The sequence below is a fragment of the Athene noctua genome, chromosome 23 (genome assembly GCF_965140245.1).
Source record: "Athene noctua chromosome 23, bAthNoc1.hap1.1, whole genome shotgun sequence".
In the NCBI taxonomy this organism is placed as follows: Eukaryota; Metazoa; Chordata; class Aves; order Strigiformes; family Strigidae; genus Athene; species Athene noctua.
Window position 1 is genome coordinate 3,642,088 of NC_134059.1, and position 22,467 is coordinate 3,664,554.

The window sequence follows — 22,467 nt, forward strand, 5'->3', positions numbered from 1 at the left end:
CATTTCATATTTTTGTTGTTGCCTTCAGGAAATATTGAGGAAAGTCAACCGAATTATCAATAATTCGATTGGTTTTTCTCATGGTTAATTATTTTGACGTGTCCTATTAACTGTTACTGAAAGTTGAATACAGTACTGTAAGCCTAGTTTAACCTTGGTCCAAAAAGAAGCCCTGCACTACTTGTTATGCATCTATACACAGAAGGTGACTTCATTTCAAGGTTTCGTGCCCGTTGGTGGTATTGGTGCTTTTTGAAGTCCAGGTAGAATATTCAGAAAGGCCTTGTAGCTCTAAATGTTCATCTGTATAATACAGGGAGGGGGAAAAAAAAAAAAAATCTGTTGTATACATTTGTATTGAAATAACATTTTCTTTCCTCCTGCAAGCAAAGCTGGTGGACTGCAGAAGACAACCGCATGGGATACCAAGCTCTAATGGACCTTTGGGAAGAGAAGCTGTGGCTTATGTGGAATTTACATGGGCCTCTTGGTGGAAGAAAGCTTATCTGTTTAGTATTTGTGCATTTTACTAAAATGGCAGCTTTAAAAAAAAAAAAAAGTTGTGTATCTGCTATTGTGATGCCAATGCCCGTGTTTTAAGTGGAAAAAAAAAAAATGACCTCTTTGCTTTGTGCTGTGTACACAAGATTGCTGGAAAAGTAAAGGAATACCCTTTTTATGGCTCACACAGCTTAAAAGTAGCTGTCACTCAAACATGCGCTCACAGTTGAGCTGATTTTGTTTCATTCTAAATAAATTGTTTCTTTTGAGGAAAATGGTTTTTCTGCCTGGAAGTGAATTGACGACAAACGTTTGACCCCTTTGTTTGCAGCAGAGGGGTTTACTTGCTGCTGCTGCTCAATGTTTGATCTGATAGTTGTGGGTCTTGAGCAAGAAGCAGGGAGAACCGACACTTTCGCGTTGACCAGCCTGTTGTACCAAATCTGAAGAAATCTAGTTGATTGTCTTGCTGTGGCACCCCCTTGGTTTGCAGTGAAAAAGGGGGTCACTTGCTGCTTTACTCCTCACCTTGACGAGGAAGCGGTGCTGATGCTGGCATGCAAGAAGCAGGGAAGCACCACCCTGCGTCTCAGAACGGTGTACAAGTCTGGGGCTTCGCTGGTTTGAAGAGCTGGAGTTCCTGAATTTTAAGTTTCTGATTTATTTTGTTCACCCAACTCGTTTGGCTTTAGTTTTGATTATTTTTTTTTTAATTTTGAAGAAAAAGTTTGAAATTGCTTTGAATCTTGCACGTAAACCTTTGCACCAAATTGCCAAAAGAAAAAGAGAAATGAGCCCTTAAAGGTGTTTAAATGCTGTTAATAAAGCCTTTCCTGACATACGTGAGGCGCTCCTCCATCTCCAGGGGCTTTTCAGCAGTTATGCAGTGATGGGTTTAGTGCTGAATGGATGAAGAGTTCCTGAGAGGGCGAGTCGGTAATTTAAAACCTTTGCGTTGGTGTCTCAGTGCCTTATTTTGACCGGTTTTGAAGCAAATGGTTCCACACGCCTCGGATGTGCATGCACCCTGATCGCGTCCCAGGTACGACTGCATGTTTGCTTGCAGTCGCCTCACTGTGTAGTACAGATGGTGAGAGGAAAAAAATGGAGGCGGCCTGAAAATGTTGTGTGCTGTAGTTGCTGCGTTCTCCTGTATTGGGGGCTCCTGAGCTGTGGAAGGCTGTTCCAGTGCAGGAGTACAACTCCATGTTTGCTGCAGGAGACTTCGGGGCACATTTGACAACCGCAGACATCAAGAGGAAGCTAACACTGCTGCATCGTTGGCTTCAGAAACCTCTCGTGTTATGCTTGCTGGTCTGTTAGAATTAATGTGACATGCAGATGAAGACACCTTGAAATGCCAGCTTGCCCTGATTGCCTTGACATACTTTTAACCTCCTGTGGATAACGAACCTAGTGCTCTCCTGCAGCCATGCAGGATCATTGCTAGGCTGCAGGTGCCTTTCAACCAAAGGATGCCATGGTTGTGCTCGGCAAGGTGTCTGTTCCTGGGGCAAAGAGCTGTGTAAATCCCTAAAACAGGTAAGGGGGTTTAAGAGGTTGAACTGAATTGTAATGTAAAAGAAGATGGCTTTGTTGTTCGCCTTTTTATTGTTTTTTTCTTGATTCTCCAGTCTACTAACTTTTACTAACGTGTTTGCTTCGGTCGACGTGCTGCTCTCATCCGCTTTGGGGATGGGAACAAAGGAGGAAACTCTTCGATGTAACTTCTGTGTTTGCTTTGGGGGCTCCTGTTAAGGAACGTGAGGTTTCTCTGCCTACCTGGGGGAAGATGCCGCGTGGGTAAAACGACGAGTTTTCCACTTGGCAAGCTAAAGCTGTTCTTTTGACTTCATGAACTGCTTGAATTAACATTGCTTTTACCCAGAACAGTGTTTATAATTTGTATATGTTGATATGGAAAGCCAAGCCAATGATTAGGCAAAGATACCAATGTGTTTACGGGATGCTGGTGTAAGCATTTAAATTAAGCTGTTTATTGTAAATGGGAGCAATTGGAGATATTGCTGGTAACGAGGGTAGGGAAGTGGGGAGGGGAGAGACGTGGGTTGCCTTTTCTTCTAGAAGTTGGTGTTTGTAGTTAAAAATCAATACTTTTTGCAATGTATTTCATGTTCTTTTGAGATAGGACCTCTGAATCTGGTATAATTGAAGTGTTGTACATAAGGTTTGGGGAAGGGTGTTTTAACCTCTTTAACTCTGGGTAGTTGATGCCAGCAAGAGCTGAGTGATCCCTTAGTGTAACCCAAATAAAGGAGGTGTTTTGGACAAGCTGGCTAGCCTCTCGGGTAACCACTTTTTGGGGATGCTTTGACTTGTGTTGTGGCTGCTCCAGAAGAGGTCTGCCTCTCTGCCTCAGATTTCGCTGTGTATTTAACAAAGAGGTTGTTCCTTCTCTCCTTTACATTACGTATTTATTCCGGAGACTGGGAGGTATCGTGGGATGTGGTGTGGGATGATTCTCCTATGGTTGCTTTGTAATAGCGAATTGTTTTTCATGTGCTGGGTCTGTCCCTCTGCCTTCTGAATTGGTTAAAGGGATGCTTCAGCTGCCAGGTAAAGCCAGGCTTTTGTTAAAACTATTCTCTTGGAAGGGTTAAGTGCTCTATATGCATCATATTAATTTGGCTAATGAGACTTCTGGGGAAAGTGGATTTATAAAGAGAACCATTTAATTAACTGCGCTGCAGTAGAAAGTGATGCAAGTGGATTAGACAGGGAACCACTTATTTGAATTCACACGTTTTTTTAGAATTCTGCTTTTACCAGCCGCAGCTGAATTAATAAGTAAGTTTAAACCATCAGATGGCCCAGATTCTGCTCTTTGCTAATAACAAGCTTATGTTTGCCTTGTGCTGCTAGTTTACTATGAAATGGCAAATGCTCTTTGAGGATACGCTCTCGCTGTGTGTTTTTGGTGCAAGCTGAATGGGCAAGGTGTCTGCAGAAAGGCCAGGGAGAGGAGTGGAAAGTCTTTTGGGCTGATGGTTTTGTGATTCTTGTGTTTCCTTCAGTTATTGTCTAGTAGCTGGGCACTGAGTTTAATTATAGCTGGCTTGAGGACTGGGTGAAGTAAACTCTTTAAGGCAGAGTAAGCTGCTGAAGGACTCGGTCAGCTGCACTCGGTGTGATGGGTTACTCGGGGCTGATCAACAAGAGCCTGCTAGTGTTTGTTCATGTGCTGATGGAGTAGAGATGCTTCTAGCAGGAGCAGAGAATGTGTATGTGGTGGCACAAAGGTCTGTTTTGTCAGTGCTTTGTATCCCGCTCCAGGGATGTAGTAATTAAATGTGGTTGAAAAATCAAGGTATGGGTGCTGTCAGACATGCTGGTGTTGCTGTTAAGAAGTTGCCACCTCCCAGCCCAGCTCCTGTGCCCATGCTTTTGGGTTTGAGCTCGTGTTTGTTGTCCCAGGATCAGGATGGGCTGTGTGTGCACGTGGTCGGCTTCCACAGATGAGCGGATGAGCCGTAGGTTAATTGTGGGTAACGGATATTTCATCTACTTATCCCCCTGCCTTGACCTTCACACTGAGTTCTGCAATCGGAGCTGAAGATTGCTCTGTAGATTTTTAGCTATCTTCAGTATTTCCTGTCCCCAGATCCAGTGATAGGTCAGATGACTTTTAACAACATGCACAACTTAATCCAGTGTCCTGCCCCAAACTGGCAGATTTCCCTGTGATTTCTGCCATTTGTAGCAAGTGAACACTTAGATCCTTCAGTCTGTATCTCCTTTCGTATGCAAGTGCTGCGTTTCAAGCCTGTAAAATTAGACATTCTAGGTATGCCTTGAGGACACACGTAGGGTGTAGAAGGATTTCAAGTTGAGGGAAGCCAGCGAGGTCTCATGAGGGTGGTTGTTAAGCTCCTGTTGTCACTCCAGGGGAGTTGTCCTGGGGACCATGGTGGTGTTTGCAGCCCACTTGGCCGAGGGATTGCTCTTGGTCATTGCCTGCAGCATTGGCAGCCCAGCCTTGGGTGCTTCAGCTCTGAAGCCAGGACCATTGCCAGCCTGGGCAGAGGTTTGGTGCAGGATGAACTCTTGAACCACCCGAGCTGCTGTTGTTGAGGCTTGCAAGGAGGGCATGGCGAGGGAGGGCATGTTGTTGTTCCTCATGCTGCTCCTCTTGGGTAGATGAACTTCATGTTTCACATCTGCCAGGCCAGCTTTCTGCTCTTGCACTAAGGCATGCTGGCATCGACATGTTCCTGGCTGTCAGGTATCTGTTAACAAATGCCTTTGCTTTTCCTCATTGCATGCAGACTTGCATCCCAGCAGCAGGTTGAGGCTGGGAGAGCCCAGTCCTGGATAGTCCATCCTGGTGACCACCCTTACCTTGGCCAGTGTGGTTGTAGCTCTTTTCCCTGCTTGACTGAAGGTTTAAGGGGTTGGAGATCAATTTATTGGTGTTATGTTAGTCACCTCTCCCGAGCCAGGGTGCAATCCTTGCACTATCTTGCCCACGTGAGAAATATCTGTAGGGGAAAGTTTTGCAAAGCTCAGTGGTGACTTAGAGGCAAAGTATGTATCGCTTTGGAAGCAGAGACTTTGACCCATGAATTAGTTCTGAAATTGTCTGTGGCCGTGAGCAAGAGCTCCCATCTCCTTTGCTCGTACTGCAGGCTTGAAAGCTTTTCCATGAGGATCTCTTGACTAAATCTAAAACTCCTGCATTCTCAAACATCTGTTTTAATTTTTTGTCGTTCGGGTAGCTGACAAATTCCCATCAACCTCAATGAAAATTGTTATGCTACCTTTAAAGGTGTTTTTTTAATTTAAAAAAAAAACAAAACCAACCCCCAAACCCAAGCACAACAACTCCCCACCTCCTGTGGAGGCTTTCATCTCCTTGGAAGTGAAACTTTTTAATTCAGGCTTTGCTGAATTTCAGCCTAATAATGTTCTGCATTGCAAACACAGCTGAGCCGAGAGACCCAGCTGCGGGATGTGTTCCAGGCAGAGAGGGGAAACAAGCACCAAAAAAAGAGCCAAGCGCTGCTGTTATCAGCGTGTGTAAGGGCAAGTAAACAGTCGAAACCGCACACAGTATCTGCCAAACAAGCGGGTGAAGGAAGAACAGCCTTGTTTCCTGTTGCTGGAAGACCGTGTTGTCATATCCTTACCCAGCTATTTTAAATCGTTTTGTGTTTTCTTCCTGTGGCTTAAGGTAAAAGCAGAAACCTCAGGAGGGTTGGTAGCTGGAGCACCTCATTTGGGGTGTGTTGTGTACCTCCGCCCAAACCCCAAACCTGTGCCTGCCGCAGCCCTGAAAAAGCTTCTTGTTCTCCTTTAAAATTTGAATTAATGTAGATTTCCCCCCCCACACACACACACCCCTGTGGTTAATGAGTGTCCTGCAAAACTGGTGTTTCTCGCAGTATCGCCGTAGGCGAGAAGTCTTGCTGGTTTTGTGCGTAAAGCACGCGAGGTGCCAAGAAGGGGTCAATGTGAGATCCCAGGTGATGGGTTAAACCCAAAACTTCTTGGCCCTCACCTGGTCTCGGGTCTCCGAGTGGCTGCATGATTCCTGGTCAGCTCTCTGGGCTCACCCAGAGCTCGTGCACGTCGGAGAAACAACTGAAATGATTCCAGCCCAGCCCTTGGAGGGGATTTTATTGCAAAATAAAGATTGTAGCTTGTTATGTGATAAATGTCAGGTCCAACTTTCTCTGTATTTAATGCCTAGGTTTATCTGTTGTCGGCATCAGAGAGGAGTGGTAGCAAAGTCCCAGCTTTGGTTTTTACTAGATTAATTTTTTTTTTTGAAAGGAGAGGCTGACTGCGGAAAGCTTGAGGCAGGGAGAGAGGTTTATTTTGGAATGACTAAATCCATGTTTTAAAATCTCTACCCTGACTTTCAGTGACCCAGAGCAGGTTTTCACAAATACAAGTCAAGGAAGGGGAACCTGCAGCTGATAGCAAGAGCCCTCAGAGGCGTACAATGACTGTATAAAATAATAATATAATTCCAGTGTGAGTTAAGGACTTACGCAGCATGCTTCTTGGTGTGAACTCCAATTGCACTGAGTTCCATAGGTTTGATAGACCCAAGCTGAGTTTTAGCAGCTTTTTATCCCGGCTTATGTAAAATCAGTGGAAGTGGGCATTAAGGTCCAGCAGGTGCCCACCCTGTAAATCAGTCCCTGGCACAGATGCTGGGAGCGGGTCCCAACGGGTGACAGAATGGCTGGGCTCTTCTGGGAGGGCTGAGATGGCAGCAAAGTCCCAGTGCTCTTGTGTTACTGCTGGCTCTGCTTTTGGTGAGAGCTCCCAGAGCTGCCTTGCAGGATTATACCTGGGAATAAATCACTGAATAATGACAGAAAAGCATTTTTCTTCCCTCTAACTCCCAGGAAGGATGGTAGCCTGGCAGCCAAGTTGTTTGGGTTAAACAAACCCAGGAGTAACTAATCCTTACCTGCAGCAGCGTGTGCTGCAGTGTCTTGTTGGAGAAACCAATTCCATGTTTTCTTCTTGTTTTCTTAATCTTGAGGTGCTAAAATTAATCAGGATTCAGAGTAACAGTCCCCTGTCCATCAGTACTCAGAAAACTTTTTATCTAAAATGAAGTTATGTTTTGGGGTTTTTTTGTTGTTGTTGGTTGGTTTTTGTTTTTGGTTTTTTTTCCCCAAAGTCTCATGGGGTGTTGTGACAGGTTTCTGTTGGGATACAGTGAAAATTGGAGGCTGTTTGCTTGGGCTTCTTGTAAAAAGCCTTTTGTCACCTGGATGCTTTGCCAGCGAACTCTGGATCATTTGGAGAGAACTTTAGCGTTCGCTTTCTCTGCACCATCTTCCTGGCATGAGCTTTAGAAGGTTTTTAAACCCATGAATCTTTGTTAAAATGCTTCCAAATGAGGTTTCTCATCGGGATACAAGTGCTGTGCAGCTTCCCATAGCACGTTACCCCAGGCATCGCACGTGCAAGAGATGAATTTGGGACAGGAAATGTTACACCAAGTGACTCAAGACAGAGTGCTGAGGCTGTCATTAGTTTTACAAGGGTTTTTTTATTTACTGCAAGTTAAATTATTTTCTTGGAAAGTTCTCTAGGAGGTTGTTAGCAATTTCTTTCCAATACAAAGTGCAGACTTGATGCTTGAGGAGTATATGTGAGCTGGAAAGCACAAGGGAATCCAGTCCTCTGCTGTCGGGCTGCTGCTTTCCCAGGACTGGGAGGGCACTGCATTTAAGCAAAGCATTTTTCACGCTGAAGATCATTATTAAGCCATTGCTGCTCGTTTTCTCTACCCTGTATTCTGTGGTTGAGTAAGGGAGCAGGCACGACGGGGATTTGCTAGTCGGCCTAAGAGATTACAGCTTTTAAACTCATTTGTGTCCCAGCAAACCCTGCTCTTGCATTTATCCAAACAGCATGTGATGCTCTTTACTATGCAAAACTGGCTTTATGAAGTTATTTGCAAGATGACTTCAATGGGATGAAAAAAATCTTCCTCTGGGCAGATGTTCCCATCGTCCTGGCTGTTTGTTTCTCGTAATGCATGTGTTGTGTGTATTTTGCAAGTAAATAAATGGCTTTAGTCTTTAGAGCTGTGAGGAAAACTGAAACATCTGTTCTGTGCTTGCCTTCTCAGCAAAAGGTGTGAGAGGAGAGCAGCGTGTCTGACCACCAGATGTTATCCTGAGCCTGCCTGGTTGCAAAGGCTTGAAGACTCTTCTCCCAGCTCCCAGCCTGATGGTAGGACTGTGCAGGGCAGCTGGGAAGAGTTTCTCATGTGGACTGGTTTCCTTAACCTCTTTTCATAGATAAGAGGTAATTAGGGCTAGAGAAAGGTACTTTGCCTGTGCAGAATTATTTTCTGGGCAAATAATGACTGTTGGTGCCCATCTGTGGGGTAAGTTGCTGCAGGAAATGGAAGCTCCTGAGCTATTTGCTCCTTTGCAGAAGGAAACAGAGGGTGCAAGCACTTGGGAGACCCATTTTTCTAAACAAGGATAAGGAATTGGTGGCATATATTTGTCAGATGGAGAGGACAGGGGAGGACTCTCCTTAAAAACGTGGAGCTTTTAAAGGAAGCCCATTTGTTGGAGCAGATGGGATAGGAGGTGTGGACACCGCATCCCACTGCAAGTTGTTTCTTGGTGGCAAAAGAGGTGAAAATGTAGCGGGGCTTATGTTGAAAGGAGGACGGTGTTGAGCAGAGTGGCTTTATTTACGGAGAGAGGAAGAGATTAGAGCATGGGGATAGGTGCTATAAATTGTGTAGAGCAAAAGCAGCGTGGTGAGGATGTGGTGTGTTGTCTCTTCTTTGTCCCTGTGTGGCTTTGGTTGCTGGGTCTCTTAGCGAAAAGCACTACAGAGCTCAAGAATGTGTTAGGGAGGTGCAGAATAAGAGGGCTTTTTTTAAGCTTTTTGGATTGGAAAACCTGAATCCATAGTTTCTATTACAGCAGCAACCCAATGCTGCTGGTAGTGTTTAATTTGTTCGGTAGGAGAGCAGAAGGGTAATGTTTCAAGAGGTGAAAACTCAAATTTACAAATGAAAAACTTCATCCCTGCTACGGAAGGTCTCAGCTGTAGGCTTAGTGTAGGACTGGTTTGAGCCAAATTACAGAGTCCTGCTTGCCCCTCTTAAACTCCCAGTGCCTTAATCTAAATAGTCACCCTGGTTGCTCAGAAAACGACCCACTAGAGATCCTCTCGAGGGTGTTAACTGGTACACCTGAATCATGTACTGTGTTTGATGCAGTGTTTAAGGTGTAAAAGGACAATTTCTGAAGCGCTTGTTGCCTGCGGATTCCTGCAGGAGTTAGGAGAAGCTGTGAATCAACATATGAAAAATTAACTGCTTAGTAGCACTGATATTTCCCATCTACTGCAAATTCAAGGCTAAATATTTGCTGCATTTAAGCACGCTGAGTTTCTTTGTTGTCGTGTAGTTGTGTAACTGCTGAATTTGCCCCATTATCTGCGAGGGAGCTTTCTTGCCTGTGGCAACGTTTTAGCTCCTTAATACCACTGTAATGTCCTGTAGCTTTTTATTAAATATAGACCACTTAACTTTGTTCTTGAAATAACCCGTTTGACAGTTTAAAGGAGTGTTTCTATAGAGGAAACAAGTATCTTGTTGGTTTAATATTTAAAAAAAAAGGGGGGGGGGGGGAGAAGGATAGTGCCAGTGGTTGGGATGGTTGTATGTAAAAAACTCTTATGATATCCCAGATACATGTAATAATTTCAAGTATCTGATGATAATGCAAAAAATTGCAACCTCACTACCAGAAAGAAAGTCAAAGCAGCTGTGTTATATCTTGCCCATCCAAATTAAATCTATAGGATGCTGGTTGAATATAGACTCAACAGTGCTGTGTGGCTCTGGGAGCTGCCTTTATGGGTTTGCTGAAGCCCAGGGAGTCACTGGATGTTTGGGAGGGTGGGGAGAGGAGTCAGAGAGATGGGTATGATCTTTAAGTTTGCTGTATTGTGGTACTGGTTTTAATTAGAATTGGTTTTGCTTCCAGGTCCTCTGTGCTGTGACAAATAACACCGTGCCTGGGAGATGCAGTGGCCACGGCGCAGCATCCTTCTCGCAGAAAAATAGGTTTTTGTGCAACGGCTGTTTTGTGTATCCTCATGGAAGTTTAATCCTTCTCTCTCTGTACCATCTCTGTCCTTGCTCCCCGGGGCTAATTATTCGTATCTGAATAGAATAAGCTAAAATCTCCTGCTGTGCTTTGGCACTTTTGAGGTCCTTGGCTGCCTCATCCCAAGAGGTGAGTCAGCTTTGTGCTCTGGCAGTGGCTAGGAAAGCTGGAGGGGCGGCTCTGCGGCTCAGAGACTGAGCTGTCGGGCTGAACACAGCGGGGTTAAATCTGAGGTGCAGAAAGACACGGCTCAGGAGCCATGTCAAAGTGAAGCCCGTGTCTGTTTGGGCCGTGGGACTTATTTTTTCCCATCAAATAATGCTTTGCACTACGTATTTCTCAGATGGCTTTAATCACACATGCAGGGGAAATATCTAGATATACAAACTGTGAATGTGTCATCTAAAAATCCCTCGTTTCATTTTTGCTGCTGTTCATATTTCTTGGTACAGAGGGTCTGTGCTGGTGACCGCTTTTCCATCCGTGGATGCAATCAAAGACCATCCTTTAAAATTTCCACTGTAGAATGGCTTCAGCCAAGCCTGGGGCCGGTGTTCAGGTTGGCTTTTTTTAGCTTCCATTTCTGGGCCGAGGGCTCGAAGAAGAAAGAAATAGGTGAGATGAGAGCACAGGCTCCAGCAAAGAGGAAGGAGCAGACATATGTCTGGGTGTAGTCATACAGCCACCCTGCAGGAGAAAAGATTGTTATTAAAGCTGTTGGATTTTTCTCACTGAAAAAATCATTTTGGGAGGTGGGCGGGAAGCAAAGGATGTGTGTTCTCATTTAAGAATTCCTCAGATATTTTCTTTAAATTATCTTAACTCTTCATATGCCGGCTGCTGTGCAGCGATACATAGACAGTTAGGACTATTGCTGTTGGTATAACAGGCAAACCTGCAGGTCGTTCTTCCCAAAGCTAACTTCTCCTGATCCTTTTAGTGGACGTGGGGTTTAATTTCATTGAATTTAATCCCTGGCTTTTTTTTCCTGCTTAAGTAAGTGGGCCAAAAGTATCATAGCTGCTGCGGCAGATGAAAGATCCCACGGGACTCGCATGTGCTGGTGTTTGCAACATCTGGGCTGCAAACTCCAGATCCTCCAGCCTTGCCTTCTTGTGAGCAGACCCAATTTAATACAACCTGTCCAATATAAGAGACCCCAGGCCAGGAGCTTGAAGTGAACTTGCTTAAAAGTAGCTTTGTGAGCACTTAAAAGGAAAACATAAATTCCATAAAGGCTCAGGAATCTGCGAGGAGACAGGTCACCTTTTAAAATGACCCTGAAGTGTTTTGTTTAATTATGGCATATGATCTCGTGTCTAGGCACTCATTTTAAAGCTGGGTAATTCCTCTGTTTGAATCTAAAATATACAAAGTGATGGGAGTTGCTGCTGCATGTCATTAAAACCATAATGTACTCCCAAATCTGGCATGGGATGGTTGAGTGTCCGAGGTGGGTGAGCAGCTGAGCCAGATCTACTGCTGGTGTAAAATACAATTCCTCCGGTGACATCTGTGGACTTGCATGATTTACACAAATGGCCCAAATCTGGTGTTCTTAACACCAGTTCTGGTTAGGAAGGCAAATAATATAGTCCTCAGACACCTCAGTTTCAGCTGCTCGGAAGCATTGCTGTCACTGTTACCTGTGAGTGCCGTGGCTCTGAGTAGGGAAGGAAACAGTGCTGGTAAAATTTGGGGATCTGTGACAAACCAGAGGTGCTGACATTTTTCCCTACTGTAGATTTACATGGCTGCAGGAAGGTTTTGTAAAACAGAGGAAAGACTGCAGGCTGCTTTGCACTACCCCAGTTTCAGTTTCTGTTGGCTTGTGCCTTTCTCAGGAGGAGTTTCAGCTCTGGGGTTTTTCTCAGGGATATCGTGTGAGCCACGGCGCGGGCGAAGACGGAGCTTGCTGTCGGAAATGAGGATCCCGTGGTGATGGACTCGGTGGTGTGTGTGGCTCTCCCGTGACCCTGATGTTTTTGTGCAGTGGTTTGTTCTCGAAGGTGGGATCTGGTTTTGCTGTCTGAAAGACTCTGGGATTTGGAGAGGAGAAGGGATGCTAATGTAGTCGTTTGTAAGATGTACAGGACAGAGTGCTCCAGTTGAGCTCGGATTTATTGTAATTAATTTTTAAATATCCTTCAGGATAATTTTTTTTTTTGGGGGGGGGGGGGGGTGGGTGTGGCACTGCAAGACCAGCATTGCCTCCTTTCCAGCAACACAGTGATCACCCCAGCCTTTTAAAACACAACAGTGTCTGTGCCCCTGCTCCCCATCCAGAAAAAAATTATTCCTGCTGCAGAAACCTAAGTTAGAAGCTCAGTGGGCAAACTTCAGCAAAGCAGCGGTTTTGTAAGCAGTGCAGGTAAATCCCTGGCACTTAAGTGGCACAAACTAAACATCCATGGCACATGCTCATGCTGCAGGCTGTGGTCAGGCTGTTTAAATTGTGCTGCTGGTCTATAATCAGAAGTTTTGTTTATTCCTGATGCTTGAAGTAGCAATGCCTAGTGTGAAGATGCAGATAAAATGATGAGAGCACACGCCAGCACAGCTTTCAGATGACTCCATCCTCTCCCCTTTCACCACCTAAATTTGCTGAGGCTGGTGTTTGTGTGCTGGTTGCTGGAATCTCTTTCCTAATTTTGGATTACATGGTTTGATTTATTTCTTTTGCAGTTTGAGTTACTGACTTGTACTGCTTAGGGAAATAAAATCTACTCTTTCTCCCCTTAGCTTGTTTGCAGCTTGCCAAAATAATGTTTGTTCTGTCTTGTTCTGTTTTGGTTTTTGTCAGCGTGGCAGAAGCACCCAGCAGTGCTGGCAGTTGAGGAGCTGTGAAGGAGCCTTCAAACTTTTCACCCTGGGCTTTCAGTCGGGCTGTCTGCCTCTGGATTTAAGGGCTTTCAGTTAAACAGCTTTGCAGGTAAGTCACCTTTTCACTGCATTGTGATTAGGCTCTGTTCTAGTACGCAAAACAGGCATTTTTAACCTTTGCAGTTCTCATTGTGCTTTGGGTTTCACTATGTAAAATAAAAATACTTGAGTTTTATAAAATTGTGATTCTAAAGTCAAGGCTTTAAGCAGGTCAGGAACACTAAACCCCAGAGTCTCACATTGCAGAATACAGAACAGGATTTAAATGCTAAAAGCAAATGCTTTGGAACACTTAGAGTTAACTGAGTATGACCAGGAGCTGCTGATTTTCACACTTAATACAGCTATATTGGAAGAGAATATGGCAGAATTTATCTTGGATCACAAATCTAGATCCTGAACTCTGAATTGTTTCCCCCTTGCTCTGCCTACAGTGAGATACATCAGTGAGAGTTTTGCTTCTTGGCTTTATTTGGCCTTTACTTATCCCAGCAGTATTAAGAAGACTGATTTCTGTGGAAGGCTTTTTGCAGGAAACCTGCTTGCTTTACAAAATCCAGAACTGTTCACATGGTGAGTGGTTGGCACTTTCAGAAAGCAAAAGGCTTCCAATTAGCGAAAATATATTGGAAGTGGATGGAAGTGTAACTGCTATCTTAGCACATATGGTGCATGGATAAGAGGTAGCCAAGTTATTTAGCTCTTTCCATCCTGTATGTTACTGTGTCGGGGAATTTACTGTGATGCTTGTACAGGAATTGCTTTCTGGTGGACATACATCTTCTATCAGCAGAAGAGATCTTATCGATACGGGCTATGTATCATCGTGACAGTGTAAAGCACGCTGTCAGTGAAATCCTTTAGTTGCTTGAAATTGCATCCATATACAGAGTTTTACCAACCTAGAAATATTGATTAGGGAAATCAATTTTTTTCACGTACACGCAGCACAGCAGCATTGCTGAAACTTTGCATGGAGCTGATACCTACAGAATCCTCAGCAGCTCTGAGCAAAGGGCCTCTGCAGGCATGGGGCAGCTGATAACGGAGGGCAGGAAGCAATAAATGAAGAACAAGTTGCCAGGTTTTATTCAGGAAATGTTTGCTCGGTGAGTGACAGGACATTGTTCACGCTGATATTTGACCTTGCAGCTTTTTCGAGTTTGTTTGCATCATGAGGACCTAGGAAGAGCTCAGATCCTGTTTCCAGCTATGAGATATGGCTCCAGGGTCATCAGGGAAAGGAAGAGCTTTGTCCTGGCCCAGATGTTTGGAGGTGAACAAGTCCCTTGCTTGTAAGCAGAGACTGGAGATTCACTTCTAAGCACTTGAAATCTGCCAGATACTCAAAAGTGGCTTGGTTTTCTGGCAGAGGGAGTAGAGGAAAGACTTTGCATCCTCCTTATCTTTGGGCCCAAGAACTCTTGTGGCTGAGCTGTGTAATCTTCTTCAAAACAAGAGATTACTGACACTTCTCTTTATGTTTCCATGTCTCTGCTTGGTGGGACTGCTGCTGAGCCTGTCCTTGCTTTACCTTCCTCTCCTTGTCTCCCCTCTGGTCCCCCTGTCCCAAGTTCAGGGTTATAATGCTCTGTTGGGGGGAAAATCCACAGTAATGTGGTCGTTGCTCTTCTGCTGTCGTCAGGGTTACAATGTGCACATGGAGTTTAGACTCCTTTTATCCATGCAGCTATTTTCCAAACTGCTAGTTGGGTTTTGCAAATTCGTGAGCAAAATATTGCCTGTGTATAAAGATAAATTTCTGAAATATAGGGGGTTTTTTTCTCCACTTGGACAGAAAAACTATCCTTGGATGCATATGGGTTAGGAGAGTGAACCAACAGCATGTTTTATCACGGGATGTCTGCAGTGGGTATATATTATACATAAGATAAGATTACCTGCTAGAGGAGGTCCACCGATAGCTGCTATCCCAGCAAAGAAGGCAGCAAACCCCAAGTAGCTGTGGAGTTTTTCCACACCCACTAGATCTACCTGTTTGTAAAACAAAATGGGTAATTATTGACTAAGTTCATGTGAATGCGCAAGCACAAGGCGTTTTGTGTTTTGCTTTTTTTTTTTTTTTTTTTTTTTTTCCTGGGGAGTTTCCTCTTCAGCTGCAGTTCTGAAAAGACTTTGCACCTCTAGGTCTGATCCAGCCTGGAATCCGGTCGCCTCCTTAAGGCCAGCACGGAAATTACTGGGATGTGAGATGCTTCTCTGCCTTCCAGCTGCTTGGGCATCTCCCAAAACTAAATGCTAAGACTTTGAGGAAAGTCTTTTAAACTCTGAATTCCTTCCCAGAAAGAAATGCCAGATTCTAACGATGCCTCCCTGTCTGGATCCTGCTGTAACTGGTCTGTGCGTGTTACGGATCATTCCAGGACTGGGAGCAGATATGCACAACCCTCCATTGTAGCCTTAGTGAGGTGGGGACCAGGATGAATCCATTCACTTCCTTTGAGCTGGAGCAATCTCCTTCAGAAAGAAGGATGTGGAAGGCAATTAGCAGGGCAAGGTCATTAAAAATATGCAACAAATTCTCAGTGCTTCTGTTGCATCTGGGCTGTGGATACCAGTAAGTGAATTGGAGAGGAGATTTGGGGCTCTCCAGTGGCTTGGACTGGGAAGGCTGGAGGGGAGAAGCCTGCTCATGCAGGTCTGCAACAACCCAGGGTAATTCAGCTTTATGAAAGGATTTTGGGATAATTTTGGAATGCTGTTGGAAATGTCAAATACTACTTTTATTTTTTTAATGAAAAATCCTACTCACCAGCACAGGGAGGACCAGAGCCATGAACCCACCACAGAAAATGGCGAAGGCCACTGCATAGGTCATGAGTAACGGGAAGGTGGTGGCCAGAGGACAGAGCAGGTTAGTGATGCCGCCGAGGACAAGGTAAGCCACGTGGTAGTGATATTTCTTGGTCCAGTTCTGGTCGGCGACCCAGCCCGAGAGCAGCTGACTGACAGTCTCTGTGATGCCTGGGGAGAAGAAGAGGTCACTGAAGCCTCAAAGAAGACTTTTTTTTTTTTGCTATTTTGCACTGCGTTGTTCTGAAACTCATCTCAAATCCACCTGCTGCTTGCTGTAAAAACGTGACCACAAAGGGCTGAAATGCTGGGAAGTTACAGGAAGGCATTTTTAAGCTGTTGTAAAATTCATGCTTCCCCCCCCCCCCCTCTTTTACCTTGGTGCCTGCTATTGCCAAGTGCCTGTGGGTGCACCAAAGTGGTCTTTAAAAATTCAATTAAGGGCTGTGCACTCAGCGGAAGACTCTGAAATGCCCTTCAGTAAAAATAGGAGAGATAAGCTTGTTGTTTGATCTCTTTTTCAAGATAGAGAAGCAGCAGAATATTAAGAAATATGCTTATGAGATTTTAATTTTTATAAAGAAGCAAAAAAGGACAGAATCCCGGTATTTTTTAAAGGCTCAGCAAACTTTCAATACTCAGTTTTTAAATTTCTCAATATGTTCTTATGAACTAAAGATCAGAGGAGTGCTCAGTGTCAGCTAGTATCTTGCTGACCACTGTGTCCCTCCTACTTCTGGATGCCTTGACAGCATACATAATTTCTAAATACTATACAGCAGTGTAGAAGTAAAATTTATTTTTGAACAATAAAATATTTTATGATGACTGAGGTTGGAGCTGCTTTCTTAACCCAATGCGACTTTAGTGTTAATCCCTGTTTATAATCAGGCATGTTCTTGTTTTTTTTTTGGGGGGGTGGGTTGTTTTTTGCCCCCTTGGATGTGAATGTGCCAAATCCACATGGCTAGATCCAAGTTAATGTGGGGTTTTTTAAATTTTTCTCTCTCTGCACACATTCCTGGGTCAAACTGGAGGTCTTTGAATGCTGAGTGACTCTGGATTTCTGTGGCTTCTGGGTTTAAGTAAAGCAGGGATCGTGGTGGGAAGGCTTTAGGAGGACAGATAGCACCTATGTAATTGGAAACTTGTGTTTGTTTGGTGCAGCGTGGATGGGGGATCATCTAGCTTAGGTTGAGAGAACCACCCACCATGTGAGAGCGACTTTGTACATGTACAGAAGGCAACGCTATATATACAGAAGGGGGTTAAGGGCTGTGAGCTAAACCTCTTCCATGAAGATTTATTCTAGGACATATTTGGGACTATTTCTTGGCAAGATTTGTGTTGCTTTTCTTTCCTATTTTGGTATCATTGTAATTATAAATGGATTTAAAAGATTCTTTTGCCTACCAGCCACTGAAATGAGGTAAGAGGCATCCATGCTGCTTATGCCCAGCGTCCTGGCTCGTGCTACCAGGTGGAAGATGGGCACGAAGTAGGCCAAGTGGCTGAACAAAAAAGACCACGTGAAAATGCAGAAGATGGGATCCTTTAGTGGGGAGAAGTCGAGGAGAGGCTGTGAATTTTCTTTTTCGGTCGGTGGAAGGGATTTGTAGCTTCTCTTGGCCTCGGTGGCTGTTTCTGGCGAGCAGCTGTCCGTGGGGGGTTTCTGGAGCCTTTCCCAAGCAGGTGTATTTACTGCCCCGGAGACATCTCTGCCATGGGACATTCTGAGTCCCTCCGTGGGGGGAAGGACCTGTGCACTGCGGTGCTGTATTTCCCTGTGAGTGGTTTCATCTAAGCATCCATCGAGGGCTTCTGAATCCTTCTTTGCTGTTAAAGCCCCACAGTTTTGATTTTTAGCAGAGGAGCACTGAGGCAGCTGGGTGCTGACGGGTCGCAGCAGCATGCTGGAAGGCACGAGGTTTAGCATGATGCCTCCAAAAATCAGCAGAGTACCTGAGGGAAGACAGAAGATGCTTTTTTTTTTTTCTGGGTGTGGGAAGGGAAGAGCAGTAGGAAATGATCTTTCTAGAACAGGGTGTAGTTTGCACTGAAAATGGAGAAAGCTTTGCCATAAGGAGAAGATATCTTATAGGAATTTTTATTCCCATTTTTCTAGGTGGGAGGCCCTTTTGCTGTGATGCAGGCAACAAATCCAGGGCTACCTCTGGGATTTGGGAGGTTGTTTTGTTTTCCCTCATTAGAAGTCATTGATGAACCTTCAGGATGGCCTGAAACAGTGCAGTAAAAGTCAGGATTTTCAGTTTTGGTTTCTGAGATCTCTGTTTTGTCTCTGACTTAACTTTAATGACTGATTAAGTGCTTAATCATTAACAAAGTCCCCAAACTATCCTAGAAGAGGCAGAGTTGTTCCTCGGTGCATCCAGTTTTAAATTTTAAAAAGAGCCTCTTATCCTGCCCAGATATCCTCAAATGCCCTCTTAATGCTGCTGAATTTGAATAAACGGGAGATGTGCTCACCTTGCCAGCCATACAAGTCGATCAGAAGTTGAGTGAAGGGCGCTATTAGAAATGTCAGCCCCATCCCGGAGCGGGCGATGGCGTTGGAGAAAGCCAGCCGAGTCCTGCAGCGCTTGGCTGTCATCACCGCGGCTGCTTGGTAAAGGCAAGCAAACCCCATACCTGCAAGAAGAGAGAGAAATTAAGATATCTGTGCCCAAGAAGTGATTGTTTCATATCGTGAGCTTTAGGGATTCAAAGTCATGCCACCTCAAGCTTGCTGTCCCCATAGTGGAGCTGCTCTGCAGGTTCGTGGGCTGAAAGTGGGGGGACTTCTGCTGTTGCAGTCAGTGGAGAGCAAGATTTCATGCATGATATTTAGTATCTGGGGGGTTTGAGGCTGTGCACTTCTAGTAAGGGATGTTAAAAGGACACGATTCGTGTTGGATCCAGAAAAAAAGCAAAGTTAGTTGGAACTAGCATGCTGCAATTGGTATGTTACACTCCTGAGCATGAAGCTTTGGGGTTTCACACATCATCTCATAGAAAGGAGCTGGGGATGCTTTAGTATTAAAGGATCTGCCTGGTTTAATGTTAAAGGAGCTGCTTTTACTCATCGTGCACAGGAAAATCTCTGCCTGACTGAGAGTCGCAAGGCTGCTCACCCAGAAGAAGTCCCATGGAGACGCAGAGGAAGGGGACGCTGGTGGCCTGGGTGCTGAGCAGGCAGCCCCCTCCGACCAGGCCAGCCCCGATGATGGAGGTCGGCCGCTCACCCAGCCTCCTGCAGACCATGGCCACGAGTGGGGCTGGAAGGGAAAGGAAGGAGAAATCCTGGGCTGAATATGACAAATGCTGCTTTGCAGGGCTCGGGCACTTGTACTGGTGTTGTTGCATCTGGTGCCCTGGGGAGTGGTCCATGTGCCACCTTGGGAGGGAGGGGGGGGACAAGAAATTTGGGATGGGTGAATATTGAGGAGAGTGGCCAAGAGACCTTCCCTGATACCCTGTGAGCTCAGGGAACGGGGCAGGGGAAGGAGTCAAAACCCAAACTTTCAGGTGTCCTGAGCCTGCTTCCTAATGTGGCTGTGAATTATTCAGCAGCTGGCTTACTTGGATAAAATAATATTGGTGTTAGGAGTGAGACTTTGCTCTGAATGTATGTAAGAAACCTACTACAGTGACGTGTTGTGACACACACGATCCCCTTGGACTACGTTCCTGCAAAGACACGTGTGGGTAGCAGCCGTGTCCAGCTTGCAGCAGCCTGGGATGGAAATGGGATCCGCAGAGCATCCTCGGTGCCCCTCGAGGCAAACCAAATGGGTTTGAAGTTGAAGTGCTGCCCCAATCCCTGCGGATGCCAGCTCACCTCCTAAGAAGCGCAGGGAGGACATGATGGAGCCAATCCAGCTGACTTGCTCGGAGGAGCCCCCCACCTCCTCTTGAAAAGCCACGAAGAAGATCCCAAAGGTCTTGAGCATCCCTATCACGAGTACGTTGACCTGAATTGGAAGCAGATGGAGGTGAGATGCCACAGGGGTCAGGCAGGAGGAAAAGCTTTGCCTTGTGCTTTGCATGAATAATTTGTTGTGTTGTGGGAGAAACAAACTGGGACACATTAACTGGTGGTGTGTGTGTTGGAGGAGTATCAGCAGGGTGGACTGGTGGTGGCCACACTGCAGTTTCATCTTAACAGACCCTCCTGGAACACAGGTCTGCTGGGGAGCGGCTGGGGGAACTGGGGGAGTTCAGTCTGGAGAAGAGGAGGCTGAGGGGAGACCTCCTGGCCCTCTGCAACTCCCTGCCAGGAGGGGGCAGAGAGGGGGGATGAGTCTCTGGAGCCAAGGCCCCAGCGCCAGGCCCCGAGGGAATGGCCTCAAGCTGCCCAGGGCAGGGTCAGGCTGGCTCTGAGGAAGGATTTCTGTGCAGAAGGGGCTGTTGGGCGTTGGAATGGGCTGCCCAGGGCAGGGGGGAGTCCCCGGGATCCCTGGAGGGGTTGAAGAGTCGGGCTGAGCCAGCGCTGAGGGATCTGGGGCAGTTGGGAACGGTCAGGGGGAGGGTCATGGTGGCACTGGGGGAGCTTCAAGGGCTTTTCTAATTGAGATGATTCTGGGATTCAAAAATAAAACTTTCTGTGCAAACCAGCTTTTCCAAAGGAAAGGAACAAAGTAATACTAGAAGCTGACTATTGTAGGGTTTTTTTTGCTCTGTAAGTTATTTTTTAATACTAAAAAATAATCTACATGGGTCTCAGCACTACTGAAGATCACTAGGAGTTGATGAGGTGTTGAGTGGAGCAGGGATGGACATTAGCTGGTGCAGTTTCCCAGGCTTGCCCTGGGGAAAGCCAGTTTCACAGGCTTGCCCTGGGGGCAAAGGACAGTTTATGTCCTTAATTTTAACTCCCTCTCTCCTCCCTTGTAGCGGGTGGTTAATGATTGGCAGCGAGTTCCAACTGGAGGGGAAGAGGGGAAAGCTTTCCTGCACCTCCCAGCTTTCCTAGCTGGGAGATGGCGTTGTCTTCATCACTGATGAGAAGATGGTGTGTGGTATTAAAGCCTGTAGCATGGAGAATCGGTGCCTTTAAGTGGTGTGGAGGTGCATGGTCCTCCTGAGGGACAGTAACTGAGTGTGTGTGTGTTGCCTGCACCTGTGCTGCTCCTGCAGTCGGTCCCTGGTGACCCATCTCAGCTCCAGTCTTGCGCTGCCCCAAGATGGGATCTCACCTTTCCCGAAGGTACAAGACACCCCTTTGGCGTTTGATGTCCCAGTGGTGGTGTGTATGAGTAGGGAAAAGTCATCGTTACAAGCTGCCTGTTGGCCCTGGGCTGCAGTTTGGGCACCTCATTTACATCACTGCGATGTTTTTGGGTGGCGTTTCCTAGGGGAAGGTTTGTCTCTCTGCTCAGCCCCCAGTGAAACGGGTGATGGCACTTGGCACGACTGATTATTGCCCATAGCTTGGTGGGCTCAGCCTGCCCTGACCTCTGCTCTGAGTGAGACTCAAGACTTTCTCTTCGCCCCAGCACCAGGAGGGTTCAGTTGAATTTGTTCTCTGCTTACCAGGAAGAAGTGAAACACCACTCCCCATGCCCACCCTCTGTCCGCAGCTTCGGTGCCTGGGCTCTTCCCAGCTGCCAGAGCCTCCATCTCTTCCTCTTTCCTTTCCCCTGGAAATGAGAATTTCAGGATATATTAACACCTTTCTGTTTCAATTAAACTGTTCCTGTGAAGGCATCAGCTGCCTTTGAACCCGTAACTCCTTGGCTGTTAATGAGGTAGGCACCAGTATTTTGCATTCAGCTGGCAAAAGCTTTTGAGAGTGGGTGAAGCTTTTACCAACCTTTTTGCCAACAGATGTTCAGTTAACTGCCTGTCCCTGTAAAACAGTTTAATACCCTTTCTCTCTCCCACCAAATTATTGTAACCACTTCAGCTTTAAGGGATGTTAAGTGATAAGCATCATACTGCTGCTTTAGAGCGGATAGTTTGGTTGGTTTGTGCCAGAAGTTGGGGGGTCACTGTCTATCTGTATCCATCACTGTGCTCTCCTGCACCATCCTTCTCTGATTATCTCCCTCCCATCCTCTTGCCTGTCCTGCACCTCTGGCAGTGGCAGGATCCTGCCCAGGGGAGCAGCTGGACCCTAGACCAGCTGATGAACCCGAAACTTTTCCTTACCGCCTTGCTGCTGCATGCTGGAAAATCCTCCCTGAAACAGTCGACTGTAAAGAGGAATCGTCTCTTCATTAGTTCCAGAGACTAAATCCCCCCCTTCCTGACTTGGCACCCTGAAGTCTGGTCCTTCATTCGCCTCCGGTGAGAACGATGAACCCCGAAGCGGGACATGGAGCTCGTCTTCCTCCTCCTCCTCCCTGGAGGCAGAGCCCAGCTTGCGGGGCCCCAAGGCCAGGAGTCCCTCCCCTTCCCCAGCCGGGAGCAGGAAAACCTGGGGCTTTCAGAGCAGAAATCCTGTTGGGAATAAAGAAGGGGGGAAGCCTGCAAGGGTTACAGCTCCAGGAAAAGCCCTGGGTCTTGCCAGACATTGAGCAGAGCGGTAGGTGGCATTGGGGGACTGAAGCCAAGCCTAAGGCTGCTGGCGGCTGCAGGGGAGCAGAGCCCTGCCTGCCCTGCCTCTGCTGCACGGCCCTTGGCCCAGGAAACTGCGTCA

General features: G+C 46.1%; 1 protein-coding gene and 2 long non-coding RNA genes across 5 annotated transcripts; 2 read left to right on the forward strand and 1 right to left on the reverse strand.

Moving 5' to 3' along the window:
- The first annotated feature begins 1,426 nt into the window (after positions 1 to 1,426).
- LOC141969483 (uncharacterized) lies at positions 1,427 to 10,111 on the forward strand. Its single transcript, XR_012635066.1, has 3 exons — positions 1,427 to 2,043; positions 8,120 to 8,223; positions 10,008 to 10,111. It is a non-coding gene; the product is annotated as an uncharacterized LOC141969483 (long non-coding RNA).
- Positions 10,026 to 22,135, reverse strand: SLC16A4 (solute carrier family 16 member 4). 3 transcript variants are annotated; one of them, XM_074925326.1, is made up of 8 exons: positions 21,978 to 22,135; positions 21,360 to 21,466; positions 19,666 to 19,798; positions 18,315 to 18,476; positions 17,241 to 17,789; positions 15,787 to 15,998; positions 14,915 to 15,008; positions 10,026 to 10,817 (listed from the first exon to the last, which is right to left on the reverse strand). In XM_074925326.1, the coding sequence occupies exons 1-8, from the start codon at positions 21,991 to 21,993 to the stop codon at positions 10,663 to 10,665; spliced, it is 1,428 nt and encodes a 475-aa protein (XP_074781427.1). In that variant the 5' UTR covers positions 21,994 to 22,135; the 3' UTR covers positions 10,026 to 10,662. The 3 variants fall into 3 exon arrangements, with proteins under 3 accessions (XP_074781427.1, XP_074781429.1, XP_074781428.1); XM_074925327.1 differs by lacking the exon at positions 10,026 to 10,817 and adding an exon at positions 18,959 to 19,102 and having other exon boundaries at positions 14,916 to 15,998; XM_074925328.1 differs by lacking the exons at positions 18,315 to 18,476; positions 19,666 to 19,798; positions 21,360 to 21,466; positions 21,978 to 22,135 and having other exon boundaries at positions 10,032 to 10,817; positions 17,241 to 17,878.
- LOC141969482 (uncharacterized) lies at positions 10,815 to 15,888 on the forward strand. Its single transcript, XR_012635065.1, has 3 exons — positions 10,815 to 12,139; positions 12,934 to 13,062; positions 15,790 to 15,888. It is a non-coding gene; the product is annotated as an uncharacterized LOC141969482 (long non-coding RNA).
- Positions 22,136 to 22,467: the final 332 nt, after the last annotated feature.

Bases quoted from the DNA above. Each gene is read 5' to 3' on its own strand.
- SLC16A4 (XM_074925326.1), bottom strand. The intron at 17,790-18,314 runs GTGAGCACATCT...GTCTTCCCTCAG, and splicing joins CGACTTGTATGGCTGGCAAG to GTACTCTGCTGATTTTTGGA. The intron at 15,009-15,786 runs GTGAGTAGGATT...TTTTACAAACAG, and splicing joins CTCTGGTCCTCCCTGTGCTG to GTAGATCTAGTGGGTGTGGA.